Source organism: Ornithodoros turicata, unplaced genomic scaffold (genome assembly GCF_037126465.1).
Source record: "Ornithodoros turicata isolate Travis unplaced genomic scaffold, ASM3712646v1 Chromosome169, whole genome shotgun sequence".
NCBI classification, from domain to species: domain Eukaryota; kingdom Metazoa; phylum Arthropoda; class Arachnida; order Ixodida; family Argasidae; genus Ornithodoros; species Ornithodoros turicata.
In genome coordinates, this window is record NW_026999325.1 from 69,124 (window position 1) to 89,452 (window position 20,329).

Genomic DNA, 20,329 nt, shown 5'->3' on the forward strand with positions numbered 1-20,329 from the left:
CAGCTTCATTTGGATTTAGATAACTTCGCAAGACAGTTGCGTCTCAAAGAATATTTTTATGACAAAGCCAGCTCATCGCGAAACCAATTCGGAGCTCCGTCAAATTTCACTCCTGATTCGAACCGAGAAAAAGCTTTAGATATGTACATCAAAGCTGTTCAAAGGGATATCCTGCGAGCCTATCAAAATTCTGACCGCGGTGCAGTGAAACCTAACCTTACTAAAGTGGAGCATGACAGTATCTCAGCCTTAAAGCAGCGCAGTGATATAGTAATCAAAAGAGCAGACAAAGGTGATGCCCTAGTAATCATGGACAAGGAAACCTATATCGCAGAAGGAATGCGGCAGCTCGGTTGCCAAACATTCTACAGGCCCCTAGAAAATGATCCCACCAATGACATCAGCACCAAGATCACAACAACCTTAAAGAGATTGAAGGTCAGCAAGAAAATCGACGATAATCTATTCGAGTACCTCCTGCCACACGACCCCAAACCAGGCCGATTTTACATGCTCCCTAAAATTCATAAGCCAGGAAATCCCGGTCGCCCCATAGTATCTTCGAATGGCACATCAACCGAAAACATCTCCACGTTCGTTGACCACCTCCTCAAAGACATCCCCCCAAAATTCCCGTCATACATAAAGGATACGAACCATTTCCTGCAAATAATTTCGGATATCGAAGTCCCGACCGGTTCCCTGCTTATAACACTCGATGTTACCTCATTGTACACCAATATTCCTCACGATGACGGCATCCATGCCACTGTCGTAGCATATGAAAAATTTTCCGAAAAACCGTACGAGTACGACTCTGCTGTCGTAGAAACACTAATTTCTCTAATACTCACATGTAATAATTTTGAATTTGACAACAGGCATTACATTCAAATTAACGGCACAGCCATGGGCACGAAAATGGCCCCAAATTACGCAAATATCTTTATGGGTGATCTAGAAGGACGGTTCCTTGGCACCTGTCAACTTCAACCCCTAATTTTTAAGCGTTTTTTGGACGACATATTCATGCTGTGGCCACATTCTGAAGACTCGCTTCTGTCTTTCATTGAAAACTTCGGTAACGTGCACCCCACAATACAATTCACTCACGCTTATTCTAGGGAGAGCATAGATTTTCTAGATGTCCATGTAGGCATATCCAATGGCACACTCGTAACAAATCTGTACCGAAAACCGACTGACTCCCAACAACTTGAACGTGTGGGCCGCTATTTATAACGGAACAATTCTTGGGCCAGTTTTCTTCGATGGAAACCTCAACGGCCAGCGTTACCATGCCGAAATACTGCAACACGTAGTATTCAGCTTTGTTGCCGCTGCAAGAACGTCCCATGGTATGGTACCAACACGATGGAACACCCCCTCACGTCAGTCTTCAGGCTGTGAAATTTCTGCAAGACCTCTTCCACGATAAATGGATTGGGCGTTTTGGGCCAGTGGCATGGCCGGCTCGATCTCCTCACTTAACTCCACTGGACTTTTATTTGTGGGGTCGCATAAAGGAGGAAGTGTACAAGACATAGCCTGAGTCCCCTGTTGACTTACAAGAAAAAATAATGTCAGTTTGTGCATCGCTCTCACACAATTATGCATCGGTGCGGAAGGCGGACATTTTGAGCACCTTTAGAAAGAACAAAGAATGCGGCATGCCCCGTGGGTTCAGTAATAAGATATACTTTTGGTTAATTTATTTTGTGGTGCGGCCGTTCACAGTTATAGTTGCTGCACAAATAAAATCCTGATACAACTGAGCAGATAATTTCCTTCTTCCCGGGGCGTCCTTTTATCTACACACTCACAGAAATGTCTTCTTGTACAACAACGAGGTGGGAGATACAGCATAAGCTTTCCATCTTTGACAAACGAAATCGCCGCTGCGTAGAAACGAATGCAGCCTCACATTAGTATCCCATCATTATTTTCACAATAGCTGGAGGTAGCTTGTACCTTCGCTTTGTGTGCGCACTGTCCCTTCTTGCCCCTCGTCACGATTATGATAGATACATATCACCAGCACGTGTCTTCACTTCTTTTCTCCCTCGGTACCAGATAACACAGGCATGGCTTATCGCAACCGACTGCAAATCTTGCCTTACCCTCTCTCAATTTCAAGTACTATCACTTTTTCTACTGTCCCTGTGTGGGTTGGGTTTAATATCCTCCTTTCGTCGGACTGCAACGCGCGCGCATAAAAAGTCGTCGAGCGCTAGGCTTTCGTACTCCGAAACGCATGATATTCGGCTATTTTTTCCGATGGGATAGGTCCTCAATATCCATGCCAATTATCCTGATTTTGGGTAAATTCGTCGCGCTCTTCACAATGGTGGTGTAAAAAAGTGACCTTTACTTGGCAAATTTCCGAGTTCAGTTAGCAAAAATTTACATAATAAAAATTCCGTTACATGGCATTCACATGAGGAGGTGGCAAAAACCTAATAAGAACGAATGCCGTTGACCGCATGATTCTAGGTGGCGTAGTTTTTTTATTATAATTCAATGACACGTTTTCTGGGACACCCTGTATATATATGTATATATATATATACCTTCTGACCTTCTGACGCCATTCGCTCAAACGTTGCCTGCCTGCGTACTGCTGATGAGGCCCACGAAGGCCGAAACAGCTGTCCAGTACTGGCATGGGGACGTTTGACTTAAACATATGCGATACGTGCAGGCAAAGAGCTCCTGATAATTTTTCCCCTTATATATGTATATATATATATATATATGCGCAGCTACCCAGAGCTGACAAGCCGCAAACACGGCGAAACAAGAGTCCTCTGGTGCTGTCGCATCGTTCCATGGGTATTTGTTTCTCTGCGTGCAGCCATAGAAGCCATCTTAATCTGTAATTTTGAATTTCAAACACGACTAGTATCATTTACTTGTTTCTTTAATGGCTTTTTCCCCTCATTATATATATATATATATAAAAGTGAAATTATAAGACGTGGACTACAGATTACAGGAACGTTAACAAAAACTAATCTATTTAATGGGTAATTTAACACGTAGAACAAACCGAAACGTTTTTCGTTCCGGTTCTATCATAAACGGTCGGGTACCGGTTCTGCTCCGGAGCAAAAAAAATAACGGTTCATACCGGTTTTAACCGGTTCCGCTTCTGGTGTGCATATTCATTCGCAGAAAAAAAAATCAATGTTGCTATATGTAAACCCCTTTATTCCGCATGCATGGTATTCAATATGAATAGGCAGCTGAGAAATTGGTTGCTCCTGGTTCCTGCAGGTGACTGTCCGTTCAAATAGGCTTTCTCCTTTCTTGAAGTGCATGATACAGACGGATTTGTATGTCGTGATATGTGATACGTAAAGTACTTTCTTCCTGGATTGGTGCGATCGCGTCCCATCCTGATGTTTGTCGCTGCTTCCTAGCCAGCAAGCACCACCGCACGACGCAAATCGGGGAACACTTTCACTCAAAAACGAGCTCGACGGCCCCGTGTTCTTTTCTTCGCGTTCTGTCCACAAAAGAGGCGCCACTTCGCACGCTTGCCCTCGCGGATACGTAAATGTAATCAAATTCGCTGCTCTCAAACAAGGGACGCGTTGTGCGACATTACCGATAGAGAAGCCGTTACGCAGTCTCTTGGGTCACTGTTTAGTTGAGTGTGTTTCCTCTTAAGGGGAACGTAACCATATAGAAGAGTTTGGGCGGATGAAATTAAAACGAACACTGGCACATTGGTAGAGAGTCACAACCGGTCACATGTACCTATGAGTCTATGTACGCGCACGATAAAACGTTACAAAGGGAGCCTAAGTGTCATAGTATACCGACATACATTCCACCGTAACCATAACCCTCGTAAAGTATTCATGACATGACTTCAGCACACGCGACGTCAGTTTCATTCGCCTATTCGTAGTCCAAACCGGCGAAGTTTTTTCTTGGACCGAAAACCGTTAAAGGTACTGTAAAGCAGTAGACAAGCATGATATGCCGGTGATGCGACTAGAGACTTTGTTGCTTCTAAATACCATATGCGGAACCATACGACCGACAACGCGGTATAAATATTTTTAATTTGTCATGAAAGATGCGGCGTAGTGGAGCGGTGCGACGCCTGGTGTCGAACAACCCCCTGTACAGCGGGCAACACTGAGAATTGGTATTACACACTATGACATCGGAACTTCGTTATTTTAGTAACCATATTATTAGTTTTCCTGTTTACCTATGCATTCTGAAACCCCTGTTAACAGTTTAACCTGTTAACCCCTGTTTTTGCGAAGTAACCCAGTGCTGGCCGCTGTTCGATGGGGGCTCTCCCTACTTTTCTGCTGCGCCTGCGCGCTCCTTTTGTTCGCGGCCTCTTTCGAACAAACAAACTCTCTCTGTGAACCTCTGTGAACAAACAAGACCCGACGCTGTCTGGCTTCTTGAACGTCTGACACATTTTTTTCAATGGCTCAGCATTTCATTTCAGTTCGCTTATCCGTTTATCCTCTGATGTGGATCGTTGTGTGGATTGCAGGGGTGGATTGTGGTGGATCGTTATGTCGGGCCCAGTGTTATACGCATGCAATGTGGTTGCCGCCGTATGTGTCAGAAGTACGGATTCATTTCGAATACCTAGTACAGCGTTGCCCGTAATCTTTAATTGTAATTTTCTAATTAACTGCACCGTCGATTGGAATGAAACTTGCACAGTTTTTGTCCTGGTGGCTTGGACTATCGAATAACCACACTAAATGACATTTGATCGGTGCTGCTTTACAGTACCTTTAAATAATTTTTGCGGTTTCCCTCCTGAGCGAAAAAAAGGTATACGGTTTCGATTCCGTTCCGGTTCCCATCAAAATAGCGTTTTTTTTTCGGTGTTCGGTTCTGGTTTTCGGTTCGCTCCGACACCCAGAAAAAAAGAATGGTCGACGTTTCGACAGTGGCACTGTCGAAACGTCGACCATTCTTTTTTTAATCTATGTGTTAAATTACCCATTAAATAGATCAGTTTTGTTAACGTTCCTGTAATCTGTAGTCCACGTCTTATTATTTCACTTTTATATATATATATATGTTCACACTAAGCTTAAGCTTACCCCACATAAGCGTGACCCGTGATTAAAAAAGTGTACCTGAGATAAAAATTCGAAATGTTCTGCGCCATACTTGGGCCGCCCAAACAGGTGGTTTCCATCAGTGTACCTCATTAATTTGTCTAGTTAGCTTAATTGAACTCAAAAAATTCCCAAGGAAATGTAACTTTTTTAACGCTAATTAGAAAGTCCATGGTCACAGCACCCCATTTCAGTCACCATTACAGGATCTTTCACGATCTAAGACATTATTGGAGGGGTGTAACCAGGAGAATTCAAAGAGTACAAAGTCGAGCTAGAAGGGGAGGTAGTCAGTGATCTGCTTTTGGAACTGTTTGGGAATTCCGAACATTCGCTGGCGATAACAGACCTCACAACCAGGTCATCCTTCTGTAAGTGCTGAAGCACAACGGAACAAGGGAACTGTCCTAAGACAATAATGGGCGTTAGTGCATCGTACACTATCGTCTGAACGTATGTATGGAATAGCGCATGTTCTGCGCATGCGCGGGACCTCCAACTCTATCCCTTACGTACGCAAATGTGATAGTGTACGATGCACTCAAAACTCTCTAATGCTAGACTCGACCTACGGTCCACAAGTCGGTCCACATTCCAATGGGCGTTTCCCTTTCCCATGCAAAGGTTCGCAGCTGACGCGGTACTGCGCATTCAGATGTTTTCGGAATTTGACAAAAATCATTCGGGGGTGTTTTTCAGTATTTTTGGCACATGCCGAAAACCACAAACCCTATTTATAGCATACCCCTAAGTTGTGGGCGGGAGTACATCGGTCAGACCGGGAGATTCCTAAACACAAGGCGCTCTTCCTTAGCTGCCGCAGGTCTTTGTATTCACTGCAGCAGATGTGAGTGCGAACCCACATTCCGAGATAACACGATAAAATGATTTTGTTCTTCACAAAAAGCGAGGGAAGAGTTCCTCATAGGGCAGTGTGGGGACAAGGAATGCATGAGATGTATTACCTGGAAACACGATATCCTTATCTTCTGAGCAAGGATCTCGTTTTTTATGTTGTTCGTTTTTTTCTTTTAAATTTGATACCAACCTAGGAGCCGTATCGTCACTCTGTCTGTCTTCTGTGCATGACTGCTCTGCACCTTGTAGATCATGTACTAACTACCCCGTATAGCTCGTGAACTTTTCAGGGTTTATCGTTTTGTCAAAGTCGATGATGGTCGGGGACAGCTTCTGGAACAAGTTCCAAGAGACTCGGATGTAAAAGAGGAGTGGTGCCTCGTACGACGAGTGGGAGGTATGTCCAGACGACGGTGCTTGGCCCTAGTTAGGGTAGCTGTAGCGGTTTTATCTCACTTGTTATGTACCACTGCCAACAATTTTAATGACAACTGACAATGCTTGTTAGTAGACTTTTCATTAAAATTGCAGCTACAGCGTGGCAGATATGCACTATCTATGTATATATTTACAGTTTGACCGTGCACTCCCAGCCGAGTACAGCTGTTTCGTCCTACTTGGGACTCGTCAACCCGACGTAGGGAAGTGACACGGTCGCTTCCCTACGCCGGGCTGACGAGTCCCAAGTAGGACGAAACAGCTGTACTCGGCTGGGAGTGCACGATCAAATTGTAAACATATATATATATATTGTATTGTATTGTATATATAATTGTAAACATATGCTCAACGTACAGTCACAGACCTTGGGCTATTTTTCCTTTGTATATATATATATATATATATTTAAAAAAAAGAATGGTCGACGTTTCGACAGTGGCACTGTCTTCGTCAGGACAAAAGAGGTACAAGGGTTGCATATTGCTTAAATAGGTTTCCTGGGTGACGTCACAATCGGTGCAAGTATGCCACGTGGCAGTTGTCTGAGTCATATTCTGGAACATTCCGCAAGGTCAAGTCCGGGTGGTGATGTCATCTTTCTTGGGGAGCCAGCTCAGGTGAGCTGTACTGAGGCCATAGCTGAAAAGAAAACAAAGGAAAATAAAAGGAAAAAAAATGGGAAAGTATATCCCATCTAGACGACCAGATTCCTTACTGTTGAAAGTACACCGGGATCTTCGTTAATGATTGATTGGAATTTGTAAATGAGGTAAGACTCGCGTTGTTCCCTGCCTCTATCGGAGCTAAAGTTTGATTGAAGAATAAAAAGGGCAACGTCATTTATTGAATGACCCGGCTGGTTGAAATGACGAGAAACAGGAAGATTTGGCTTTTTATTAACATCCGACCGGTGGTTGTTGAACCTGATCCGAAAAGATGTTTTGGTTTGACCTACGTATTGTGCTTGACACGCGTTGCACTGAATGGCATAAATGACGTTGGATGAATTGCAGTCAAAGTCACCATGAATTTTGACGAAGAAATTAGAATTTGTGCTGTTAAGCACGTGGGCACTTCGCATTAGTTTGCATATTTGACATCTGCGGCCATTGCACGGGTGGCAGCCTGCCGTCGGACTTGTTGGTCGGTTGACTTTGGAGCTGACTAGATTATCGTGGAGGTTTTGCGAGCGCCTGTAGGTCACACGTGGCGGTTCCGGGAAGATTTGTCGCATGCGCTCTGACTGACAAAGAATACTGTGGTGGCGATTAAGTATACTGTTGATGTTGGAAACATTATTGTTGAATGTTACAACGAGGTTGACGGAACCATTGTCTGATTTGCGGTTGCGGTTTTGGAACAGAGCTTTGCGATCTGCCCTGCGGGCCTTCCTTATTGCGTCCTCAACTAAACTGGGTGGGAATTGGCGACTGATGAATGTTTGCTTGAGTTGGTTCAAATTTCTATCCAGATCACTGTCGCTGGAACAGATGCGTCTATAACGAAGTGCCTGGCTGTAGGGGATAGCAAGTTTAGTGTGCCGCGGGTGGCAACTCTTGAAAGCTAGGTACTGCTGGGAGTCCGTAGGTTTACGGAACAGGTCCGTAGTTAGGACCCCGTCCGTTAACTTTACCTGGACATCTAAGAAGTTAACAGTTAGAGCTGAGTAAGAATGGGTGAATTTGATAGACTGATGTGCTTGGTTAAAATTGTTAATGAATATATTGAGATCGTCCTCGGAATATGGCCAAACCATAAAGATGTCGTCCAGAAAACGCTTGTACAACGTCGGCTTTTTCTCGCATTGGAACAGAAATGCCTCCTCCAGATTACCCATAAAGATGTTTGCATAATTTGGTGCCATCTTAGTGCCCATAGCCGTGCCACTGACTTGCAAGTAATGTTTACCATCAAATTCAAAGTTGTTATTTTTCAGAATAAGGTTAAGGAATGTGAATAGAACACAAGGATCGTATGAGTTGTCCGAATATTTTAAAAACGCCCTTTGAGCTGCAGCAATGCCATCTTCGTGGGGGATGTTGGTATAGAGGGAAGAAACGTCTAGCGTGACCAGCAAACTTGAGGGAGGAGGTTGGCACTGACTTAATATTTCCAGGAAGTGATTTGTATCTTTAATGTAGGATGGAAGTTTTGGGGGTATATCTTTAAGAAGATAATCTACAAAGCTGGAAATATTTTCGGTAGCTGTACCGTTACACGAAACTATCGGGCGCCCTGGGTTCCCAGGTTTATGGATTTTGGGGAGCATGTAAAATCTGCCTGGCACGGGATCTCTAGGGAGTAAGTACTCGTACAGGGTGGTGTCTATCTTTTTGCTGGTTTTCAGGTCTTTCAAGCTACGGATAACATTAGCAGTGATCTGTTCCGTAGGGTCAGCTTCGAGGACTTTGTAAAATGATGTGCAAGATAACTGCCGAATGCCCTCGTTAATATAATCAGTTTTGTTCATTACCACAATTGCACCACCTTTATCAGCTTTTTTTATGACCAGATCATCATGTCTTTGAAGATCGGAAAGGCTACGGTGTTCAGCTGGCGATAAATTGGACTGTGATTTACGATTGGATGAATGGCCGTACGCGTTAATAATATCCTTTTGGACTGCACGAATATACATATCCAGGGCTTTATCACGGTTACCGTCCGGTGTAAAACTGGACGGCTGTTTGAAAGGGTTGGAGTCTGACTTAGGCTTGTCATGAAAGTATTCTTTGAGACGTAAGCGGCGAGCGAAGTTATCTAAGTCTATGTGAAGTTGATATTCATTTAATTTATTGTTGCTGGGACAATATGAGAGGCCATGGCTGAGTAAAGATATTTCGGAATCTGTGAGAATATGGGATGACAAGTTAACGACATTATGAGACTTGGGGCTTTCGGCATTACCGTTATCAGTGGAGGCGGCGTCTTGATTTTGATTAATAATGGTGTGCTGATCCTGTGATGACGTACTAGTAATTTGGACAATACTTATCGGGCGACTATCCTGAAACGTTGTTTTAAGCCCAGTAGGGGCAACCTGGCTAACTCCGTCCCTGGCGAGCTTTTTGCGTTTACTGCAGTGCACGGCTTCTTCCCTGTTCTCAGCGAAGCGTGCTAAATCTGAGTTATGGTTGTCACCAAGAGCGGTTTTATCGCGAATAATTTTAGCTTCCTGGGAAAATTGGCTGATAGCGTCATCACAATGGGATAACAACACATCGATTAACGCGGTGGAGGCATTGTTGATAATCTCGTTCCACTTATTTTGGTGTTCATTTTTAAGGGGGAAAGTAGGTTTAAGGTCGATTGCAAGTCCCTTTGGAATTTTGTTGTGTTGCTTATAGTATATAGTATAGTTGCCTATAAACCCGCTATAAAACCGCTCTTGGTGACAACCATAACTCAGATTTAGCACGCTTCGCTGAGAACAGGGAAGAAGCCGTGCACTGCAGTAAACGCAAAAAGCTCGCCAGGGACGGAGTTAGCCAGGTTGCCCCTACTGGGCTTAAAACAACGTTTCAGGATAGTCGCCCGATAAGTATTGTCCAAATTACTAGTACGTCATCACAGGATCAGCACACCATTATTAATCAAAATCAAGACGCCGCCTCCACTGATAACGGTAATGCCGAAAGCCCCAAGTCTCATAATGTCGTTAACTTGTCATCCCATATTCTCACAGATTCCGAAATATCTTTACTCAGCCATGGCCTCTCATATTGTCCCAGCAACAATAAATTAAATGAATATCAACTTCACATAGACTTAGATAACTTCGCTCGCCGCTTACGTCTCAAAGAATACTTTCATGACAAGCCTAAGTCAGACTCCAACCCTTTCAAACAGCCGTCCAGTTTTACACCGGACGGTAACCGTGATAAAGCCCTGGATATGTATATTCGTGCAGTCCAAAAGGATATTATTAACGCGTACGGCCATTCATCCAATCGTAAATCACAGTCCAATTTATCGCCAGCTGAACACCGTAGCCTTTCCGATCTTCAAAGACATGATGATCTGGTCATAAAAAAAGCTGATAAAGGTGGTGCAATTGTGGTAATGAACAAAACTGATTATATTAACGAGGGCATTCGGCAGTTATCTTGCACATCATTTTACAAAGTCCTCGAAGCTGACCCTACGGAACAGATCACTGCTAATGTTATCCGTAGCTTGAAAGACCTGAAAACCAGCAAAAAGATAGACACCACCCTGTACGAGTACTTACTCCCTAGAGATCCCGTGCCAGGCAGATTTTACATGCTCCCCAAAATCCATAAACCTGGGAACCCAGGGCGCCCGATAGTTTCGTGTAACGGTACAGCTACCGAAAATATTTCCAGCTTTGTAGATTATCTTCTTAAAGATATACCCCCAAAACTTCCATCCTACATTAAAGATACAAATCACTTCCTGGAAATATTAAGTCAGTGCCAACCTCCTCCCTCAAGTTTGCTGGTCACGCTAGACGTTTCTTCCCTCTATACCAACATCCCCCACGAAGATGGCATTGCTGCAGCTCAAAGGGCGTTTTTAAAATATTCGGACAACTCATACGATCCTTGTGTTCTATTCACATTCCTTAACCTTATTCTGAAAAATAACAACTTTGAATTTGATGGTAAACATTACTTGCAAGTCAGTGGCACGGCTATGGGCACTAAGATGGCACCAAATTATGCAAACATCTTTATGGGTAATCTGGAGGAGGCATTTCTGTTCCAATGCGAGAAAAAGCCGACGTTGTACAAGCGTTTTCTGGACGACATCTTTATGGTTTGGCCATATTCCGAGGACGATCTCAATATATTCATTAACAATTTTAACCAAGCACATCAGTCTATCAAATTCACCCATTCTTACTCAGCTCTAACTGTTAACTTCTTAGATGTCCAGGTAAAGTTAACGGACGGGGTCCTAACTACGGACCTGTTCCGTAAACCTACGGACTCCCAGCAGTACCTAGCTTTCAAGAGTTGCCACCCGCGGCACACTAAACTTGCTATCCCCTACAGCCAGGCACTTCGTTATAGACGCATCTGTTCCAGCGACAGTGATCTGGATAGAAATTTGAACCAACTCAAGCAAACATTCATCAGTCGCCAATTCCCACCCAGTTTAGTTGAGGACGCAATAAGGAAGGCCCGCAGGGCAGATCGCAAAGCTCTGTTCCAAAACCGCAACCGCAAATCAGACAATGGTTCCGTCAACCTCGTTGTAACATTCAACAATAATGTTTCCAACATCAACAGTATACTTAATCGCCACCACAGTATTCTTTGTCAGTCAGAGCGCATGCGACAAATCTTCCCGGAACCGCCACGTGTGACCTACAGGCGCTCGCAAAACCTCCACGATAATCTAGTCAGCTCCAAAGTCAACCGACCAACAAGTCCGACGGCAGGCTGCCACCCGTGCAATGGCCGCAGATGTCAAATATGCAAACTAATGCGAAGTGCCCACGTGCTTAACAGCACAAATTCTAATTTCTTCGTCAAAATTCATGGTGACTTTGACTGCAATTCATCCAACGTCATTTATGCCATTCAGTGCAACGCGTGTCAAGCACAATACGTAGGTCAAACCAAAACATCTTTTCGGATCAGGTTCAACAACCACCGGTCGGATGTTAATAAAAAGCCAAATCTTCCTGTTTCTCGTCATTTCAACCAGCCGGGTCATTCAATAAATGACGTTGCCCTTTTTATTCTTCAATCAAACTTTAGCTCCGATAGAGGCAGGGAACAACGCGAGTCTTACCTCATTTACAAATTCCAATCAATCATTAACGAAGATCCCGGTGTACTTTCAACAGTAAGGAATCTGGTCGTCTAGATGGGATATACTTTCCCATTTTTTTTCCTTTTATTTTCCTTTGTTTTCTTTTCAGCTATGGCCTCAGTACAGCTCACCCTGAGCTGGCTCCCCAAGAAAGATGACATCACCACCCGGACTTGACCTTGCGGAATGTTCCAGAATATGACTCAGACAACTGCCACGTGGCATACTTGCACCGATTGTGACGTCACCCAGGAAACCTATTTAAGCAATATGCAACCCTTGTACCTCTTTTGTCCTGACGAAGACAGTGCCACTGTCGAAACGTCGACCATTCTTTTTTTTTAATCTATGTGTTAAATTGCCCATTAAATAAATTAGTTTTTGTTAACGTTCCTGTAATCTGTAGTCCAAGTCTTATAAAAAAAAAACTAAACTAAAAAAAAATAAACTCACTTATCACTTAAACTCACTTATTATTTCACTTTTATTCAACTTCGTAGCCGTCTGATATATTAACCTATTTGTTCTATATATATATATATATATATATAAAGGAAAATAGCCCAAGCTCTGTGGCTGTACGTTGAGCATATGTTTACAATTTGATTGTGTACTCCCATCCGAGGACAGCTGTTTTACTCTACTTGGAGCTCGTCAGCCCGGTGTAGGGAAGTGACACGATCTTGGGTCGGCGAGAACAGTGCGTCTCGGCGAGACGTCAATGTTCCACGGTGATGGCGCCACCTGTGGAGGCCGCAGTGCAAGCCTGCGAGTACATATACAAAGGAAAAATAGCCGAAGCGCTGTGGCTGCACGTTGAGCATATGTTTACAATTTCATTATTTTGATTTGATTTGATTGCGGTCCAAGTTTTATTTTCCGAGACACGAAATTGATTGAAGTGCCCGAAAATATTGGCTCCGTTTTAGAAAAGTAGACTTTTCAATAGGATTTCTTAACACGTTAGGTGAAGTGATAGCCGGTTCCGGCCTTTATTTCTTTCCTTTTTTTTTGCCTAATGAAAGCAACGAAAACAATGATGAATGCAACGCTTAGCGTGCAATTGTGTCGTCTTTCACAACCGTGCTTCGGCGTGACCAAACTGAAGGTGATGTTTCTATGTTAGAGTACCTCAACGAGATGTGTTATATGTAGGGGCCTCATGGGATCGTAAGGACCACGAACGGACGCGTGAAACCCACAAGCTTTCGCAGAGTTATCGAACCATGCACATTTTTCGTTATACAGCTCGCTACATTACGAAGCCGGACCGAACTCGAGGCCGCGAAAGCGCTTTTGACGACATGCACAACTACTATAGACGACGAAGGAATGTGTAGGGAGAGCAAATGTCGCACGTAAAGATAATCTAACTGAAAACGGCCAAACATGACCGATTGTAGTCATATAGACCCTGGAACAGCGTGGAATGAACGACCATAAAAAAGGCATACCTGAAATGTGACGGTCGGACAACATGAACAGCTCTGTGTGAAGCATGGACCTTGAACTCTCATCACTTGCACTCCAGTTCGATCACAAATGCTAAATGATGTCCTGCAGAGGGAACACTCTTCGAACACGAAGCCTATTGTATTGTCAGGAGGTGCCTGGACTTCCAATTCCTGCGAACAAGAACCGGTGCTTACGCAATCGAACTATGGCAGTTGAGGAAAACTGAACTGGCCCTGGCGTTTATTTAACTTTCTCCTCCATTACAACGTCTATGTGGTATACGGACATCTTGGTACACGAACAACTCTGTACACAACATCTCTTCATGGGCATCTCTTCATGGGCTGGACGCGGCGCGCATGTTATGCGCCCGTCGAGTTTGTAAACGAAGGTTAAAACCTGTGCAGACTAAATTACCTTACCCATGTGTTTTTGCAAGAAACACCAACGTTATTTGATGAGACGAAAGCACTTATGCACATCTCTACTTACAACGTACCAAACGCGATGTATATATGAAAAAATACTACGTGGAGAGCGCTACGCATAATAACTTTCTGCTCCGAAATGTATTTTTGGCGTGGCCATTTCGCTGGAGGAAGGGAACAAATGGCCTATTCATTCAATTACGTAACACCGTCATATTTATGAACTACTACGGGTAGTTTTCCCGAACTTTCTTCTCTTTTAGATACACTCTGCGCATCTTATACTAACTGTGCTTTATATGGCTGTGCCAACATAAGGATTTTTCGAATACTGAATAAAAAATACTTATGTGTTCTAGTTCGAAAAACTGTGGAATGCCCTTCCACCAGCTATCGTGTCCGTCTGATCTCTTCCAAGCTTCGTTAATGAATTGAAGGTCTGCTCTTCGAAACAGAATATATTGGAAGAGTTCGGAAGCTGCCCCCACAAGGTCGAAAAGAAATCATGCTCCTAGTATCAGATCATCGTGAGCGTGCCACAATCTCAGCGGCAAACTCGATCAACACGACAACTGAGCAACATTATGCCAGACTTAAGAGAGTCTTTGAAAATTGTGTGTTGCTTTCTATATAAGCCCGCTGCCTTAGCCTCGAATCTACATTGTCGAAAAAGTTCCAATGGATAATTTCGTTTTCCAACTGGGCATTCCGTTAATTTGTCATGAAAGCTGGAACACCTAGAGGCGACGAACTGGCGTGCAAACATTTTCTCAACGCGATAATTCTTGCACCGATATGCCTGTTTAGGCGTGTACCGAGATGCCCAACTACCAAGATGTCCGTGCACGCGTCGGTGTACTATAAACAAATAAAGTCCATGCTGCCGCACTTTGTGCTTACGTAAACAGTGCAAAACATGTATCATGCACAACAAAGCTACAACAGCGGGGAAACCCCAGTGCGAAACCGGAGTGACCACAGGACCGCGGATCTTTCCCATGGTCGTAGTACTGTGCTCCTCTGCTGCCAATTAGTCAAGCAGGAGCCAGATGGATGTTGTCTCCAAAATAAAAGAGTTGTCTATGGAAGACACGTTCTCAGAGCTTTCGTTCCGGAACGCCACGTATCATCACGTTGCTTCTCTCAACGTTCCTCGACTCGTCTACGATATTCGCGAAGAGTTCGACAATGTCTCCAACTTTTACACTGTATTAAGGTAGAGGTGAACAGATAGTGGCTGACTGCAGACCTAATATGTATTTCTTGGTCTACTACTTCCAAAATAGAACAGTCATTACCCAAACGGAACAAAACTTCCCATGGTGTTCCTGGGGATATCCTTTCCCGCAAATTCGGATCTCCCTGGGAGACAGACATTTTTCCGACGGACGTCCCCCACATCTCCGAGGGGCCACGATTTGGACTTCCCACAAATATCCGTCGTTTGTCCTCACAGGAATTTACACGGAGATACACGGACGTTGCCCGGACTTACTTGCGTACGTTCTCAGGGCCCTGCATTTTCTCATTATTATTCATACTGCTTTTTTGAGTTGCCGCATAAGTGGAGAGATTCAGATTCAGCAGTTCTTCAATGTAAAGGAATTTGTAAGTGACGAATTCAATATATTCTATTTTTTTTTCTATAATCAAACTCAAACTCATTATGATGCAACATTTGTGTTTCTTACTCCTTCTGGTGTAAGGCGTTTAGTTCGTTCATCGAAAGTCGAACTCGCACCGCGATGCGCCTTGCCATGTTTCTCTCTCTCCTGCGATAATGCTCCACGTAACATCCCGTCAGGGACCCTAGTTGGACAATTCTTCAAACGGCCGTTACGGTACATCCTGCGGATGTACGGTTAGGGATGTCCATTTATGTAGCTCCGAGGGATGTCCACCTGACATCCATTTCAGGACGTAAACGTTAGGATCCCGTGTTGCTGGCCCCGAGAAAAAAGGTTTCGTCATGGCAAGACCGGCCATGATAGCCTGAGTGTTAGAGAATCAGCTGCGCACCAACGATGCTATGTTTTTTGTAACGGATCCATTGTGACCAGTGATTGAAGAAATACAAACGGCTGATCACTACGTGTACGTGTAGGTCTAGGTGAGGAATGGACATTAAGTGAATTTTCCTGTTTATTTGTGGTTATTACGTACCCTTCGTCAAAACCTGCGATAATTCCACGTATTTCGAACTGATATATGTCGTTAAACCTAATATGATTGATATTTCTCTTCCGGTATTACTGCCCTGGGTGTTTAGAATGGTTCGGTCAGGAACAGGGGAAGGGAATACAACGCAAACAAAGTACGCCAGTGCCAGACACGTACAAGATACTCAAAAATGTATTTAAGATAAGATAATAAATACTAACGTTAGAATGTAATTAAGATAGAGTATAAATACATTAAAATTAAAGTAATTAAGATTGAGTACAAAATACTTCAAAAAGTATTTGAAATACAGTTAAGATACTATTTATCCTTGAACGCAAAAAGTCACCGGTCACTGGTCAATGCGGCAAATCGTCGCTATGTGACATGAATCACCAAAACCCTGCGCACTAGCGCAAGCCGCCGCTGTGTGGCAGGAGTCATCTAAACACAAGTCCCAAAAAGATGACAAAGAGATACCACATAACTCCAATATGTTTATGTGACCCAGAACAAAGCAAAATTCTAGCAGGTCCCCGCTCGGCGAGGTCAGAATTCGGCGTCACCGCGTCAGGGTACACATAGTAGGACCCTCACTGGCAGAGGATTAAGACACACGGGGCAGGATCTCTAAATGGAGACTTCCAAGAAGGGCCAATGTCCAGGTCAAGTCCGAGGGACTCAGGAAATTTCCACTGAACAAGCAAGATAATGTAAAGACGAGAGACAGCAAGTTTGAGAGGGAGACCCAAAATATGTAATTAGAGTATTGAGTATAAGATACCATAAAATGTATTTTAAATAGAGTACAAATACACAAAACAAAAAGTATTGAGTAGAGTACCAAAATACCGCAAATTGTATTTAAAATACGGTATTTTAAATACAGTACTCCAAATACGTATAAGTCTGGCCAGTGCAAACGCGCGTTGGCTAATTATGCACTGCTTATTATTCATGCTGCTGACGCCATATCTGACATCATTTATTTATATTCTGCGTGGGTGCCGCAATATTCAACAATCTACAAGACGGAAGTTGACGATCAGTGAGTGCACCTCTCTGATTGCCATCTTCCAATGACACTACGCCCATTTTCTCGTCAAAGTAACAATTGAGGCATCGTTCACAAAGGCACATTCATTCTGGTCGCATTTCAACTGCCGTATAGTAGTTTATTGACGCTTTGTGGTTCGCCTCAGCCTCTGCTGTAAGTACATTATGTAGCCATGTGAGATAACCACGATCACTGCTTGATCCAATTCACAGAGTGCTTGACGTACCGCTGCTTAGCTGTCACTTACCTGAAGGAAGCAACAGCAGAAGCATCCTCTGAAATTGCTTTGCCATCTGTAGGGTCGAATGAACCTCATGACGTAACGGTCTTGAAAGTCATATATGTGCATCTCTAAGCTTCGGCTCGTTTTCCACCACCACTGCCAGTTACAGTGACTTACTGCGAAGGAAGAAAAAAAAAGACGTTGACATCCGCCTCCATTTGCAGGATGCGTTTTGCTCAACACTTGACTGTACTCTAAAACGGCCCAGTGAATTCATGTATAGCTATTGTGGTATCAGGATGTGCAGTTGAGTGCGTTTATCCTCGAATAGTGAGCTCAACCCGACTCCGACTAGGGGAGTATAAGGGAGGGGAAGTTTCTTTTTTGTAAGTGGGGAGAGGGACGAAAGATATCCCGATTTCTTAGCGCCAGAGAATTGAACGCGGTGAACTCACGCGGTGTGTCCATTTGAGAACTGTGAATATATGTGCCAAGTAATTTACTCCAACCGTTTGTAATTTTTGAGAAAAATATGGTTTCAGTTCCCCCGCCAGTCAGTCAAATCGTCTGCAAACCCTGCGCACGCGGGCACCGACGTCACTGCTCTAGGTTTTAACTGTCTTGACTTAGCATGGACTCTTGGCTTCTTTGGTTTCGTTCTCTGTGCCATCTGTGCGTTGTGCATTTGCAAACAGCTGTTATGTTACTGCTAAAGCTGGAAACAGGCAACATGTGAACATTGGCACGACATCGTTTGGAAAGCGCACTTCCTTGTACTCACCATGCCCGTTATGAGCTGCGATATGTGATATGCCATGGCGAAGTTGTCGTGAATGCGACTGTGCTACGCTCGCGGCTGTTAGAATCTCAGCATTCAAGTATTACCCACCACAAGTTACCAAGAAAGCAAGCAGTGCGAAGCTCTTGACTGACAGCGATTGATTGCCGTGCGGATTGAGTTCCACCTCCGAAAGCAACGATTTACTTGAAGCGTTTCATCCATGAATGTTATCATCAGTAACGAGCGACTCCTCAGGCAATTTCGATTCTCGGCACGAAATCGTCTCAAATGGGATCCCGCACACACATATTTTGAACGTGCACCAGGCGCGACAAAGTATGTAAACCGAAACCAATTAATTACATCAACAAATGACCCGCTTCGGTGGCAGATTTCTCTCCAACATGTGCCACTGAAGATCCAAAAAGGACTAAGTAGTAAAAGTTGGGGTAGAAACTACGGCACCCCCGCCACCGTCGCGTCTGGTCCGTTTTTTCCCGCTTACCGGCGGGGGAAGACTGCGCGTGTGCCTATCGTAGCCTATTTTTCCGCCTAGGCCGACTTCTTTCGCCATTTTCCCGCCTGGACTGACTTCTTTCATAATTTTTTTTCGCTACAACAGCGGTCCGGGAGGCGGTTTACACACAAGTAGAGGCATGCACACTGACAACACCTGGGCCGAATTCATTCACATTTTTCACACTGACCGACTTCATTTTTAAAATCCGATTTCTTCAGATTTCTAATTTTCTCCGATACAACAGCTGCGCCCTAGCAAACAGGTATGATTCCGATATCAGCCCGTTTTCATCTCACGGTCTCATCGGGATCAGGTGATTCATGTGTCGTCCCCGGACATCCGGGAGCGAGCAATAGGAAATCGTCCCATATTCATCCCTGCCTGCGAGAAATACAGACCCTCGGCGCCTCCAACTGCGCCTGCGCGGTACGCAACTGCGGCTGCATTTCGTAACGTTACTACGTCATCCTTAATATGATCGTTACCGAACACAATGTAAAATTTATCAATTTCATTCTTCATGTTTTCGCATAGCAACATCCAGTATTTTGTAGTTTTAATAAAGATACGCAACTTGTGCTGCTTTTAGGTGACCAGTGGGAGCGAGATTCAAACGTTCAAACCGTTAGCAAGCTCATCCGGGTTGCAGGCTGGAGGTGTTGTGGTGTGATGTTAAAATTGTGAGCGAGTTTCGGAAGTCCATCATTTGCCACTGTGCGGAGCTAAGATGGCTGCTAGCGGCATATGTTCATTTGTTTGACTGCTAGTGAGAGTAGCTGGGAGAAAAGACGCCACTCTGGAACCAGACTGTACGCTGAGGTACCAAACAATTGTGGATTCCATCACGCACATTTCGACGAATTGTCAGTGTCCCCGTGTGTGAGAGCCTGCAAGCAATACTTTCCGTAAGGTACAGAGGCGACGGCAACGAGGGGAGCGATACCCTCAGTCAGGGCACCGTGATACGAGGTCCAATGCTCTTGGAACACGGCGCGTTTGTATCCCGCAGTTCTCACACTAGTGGTTCGCATGTCAGGAACATTTATCAAGACGCTTCCCATGAAGCTACAGAAGAGAAATACATGTGTTAAGGCTCATTCACACATGCGTTTCAAAAAGCGGCGCCGCCGAGAGGGGCCTGTCCCACATAGCCGAGCCGCCATCCTGGAAACGCGCTTCGTTGTTGTTGCTACGTGAAGATCGTACCGACACTTCCAGCTCTCTTCCTCAAAATTTACATTGGGAAACATGTTATCCATTTTATAGTTATCGTGAAGCATTTCTGCTGGAATCATCAATCGTTGGAATGACAGACGTGACACAATGGCAGAGAAAGAACGGCAGAAGAAGCGAGACACATGTTTACGACGACCAACACGCGGTCACACACAAGTCTTAATTATTTTCGTCGATTCCGTGGCTTGCGTAAAATCCCAACTCATCGTTGACAGCTCAGACACCAAACACACACACACGTACAAATGACAAAAGATCCCAGCGCGGTATCGGGAGGC

General features: G+C 44.2%; 1 protein-coding gene across 2 annotated transcripts in view; it reads right to left on the reverse strand.

Moving 5' to 3' along the window:
• Positions 1-20,329, reverse strand: part of LOC135372736 (phospholipid scramblase 2-like) — a 164,761-nt gene that overhangs the window by 13,389 nt on the left and 131,043 nt on the right. For both annotated transcript variants that reach the window (XM_064606221.1, XM_064606222.1), the window contains exons 4-5: positions 17,539-17,690; positions 13,646-13,816 (exon numbers count right to left, since the gene is read on the reverse strand). In XM_064606221.1, the coding sequence (XP_064462291.1) occupies positions 13,646-13,816; positions 17,539-17,690 (323 nt within the window). The remainder of the gene's footprint in view (positions 1-13,645; positions 13,817-17,538; positions 17,691-20,329) is intronic.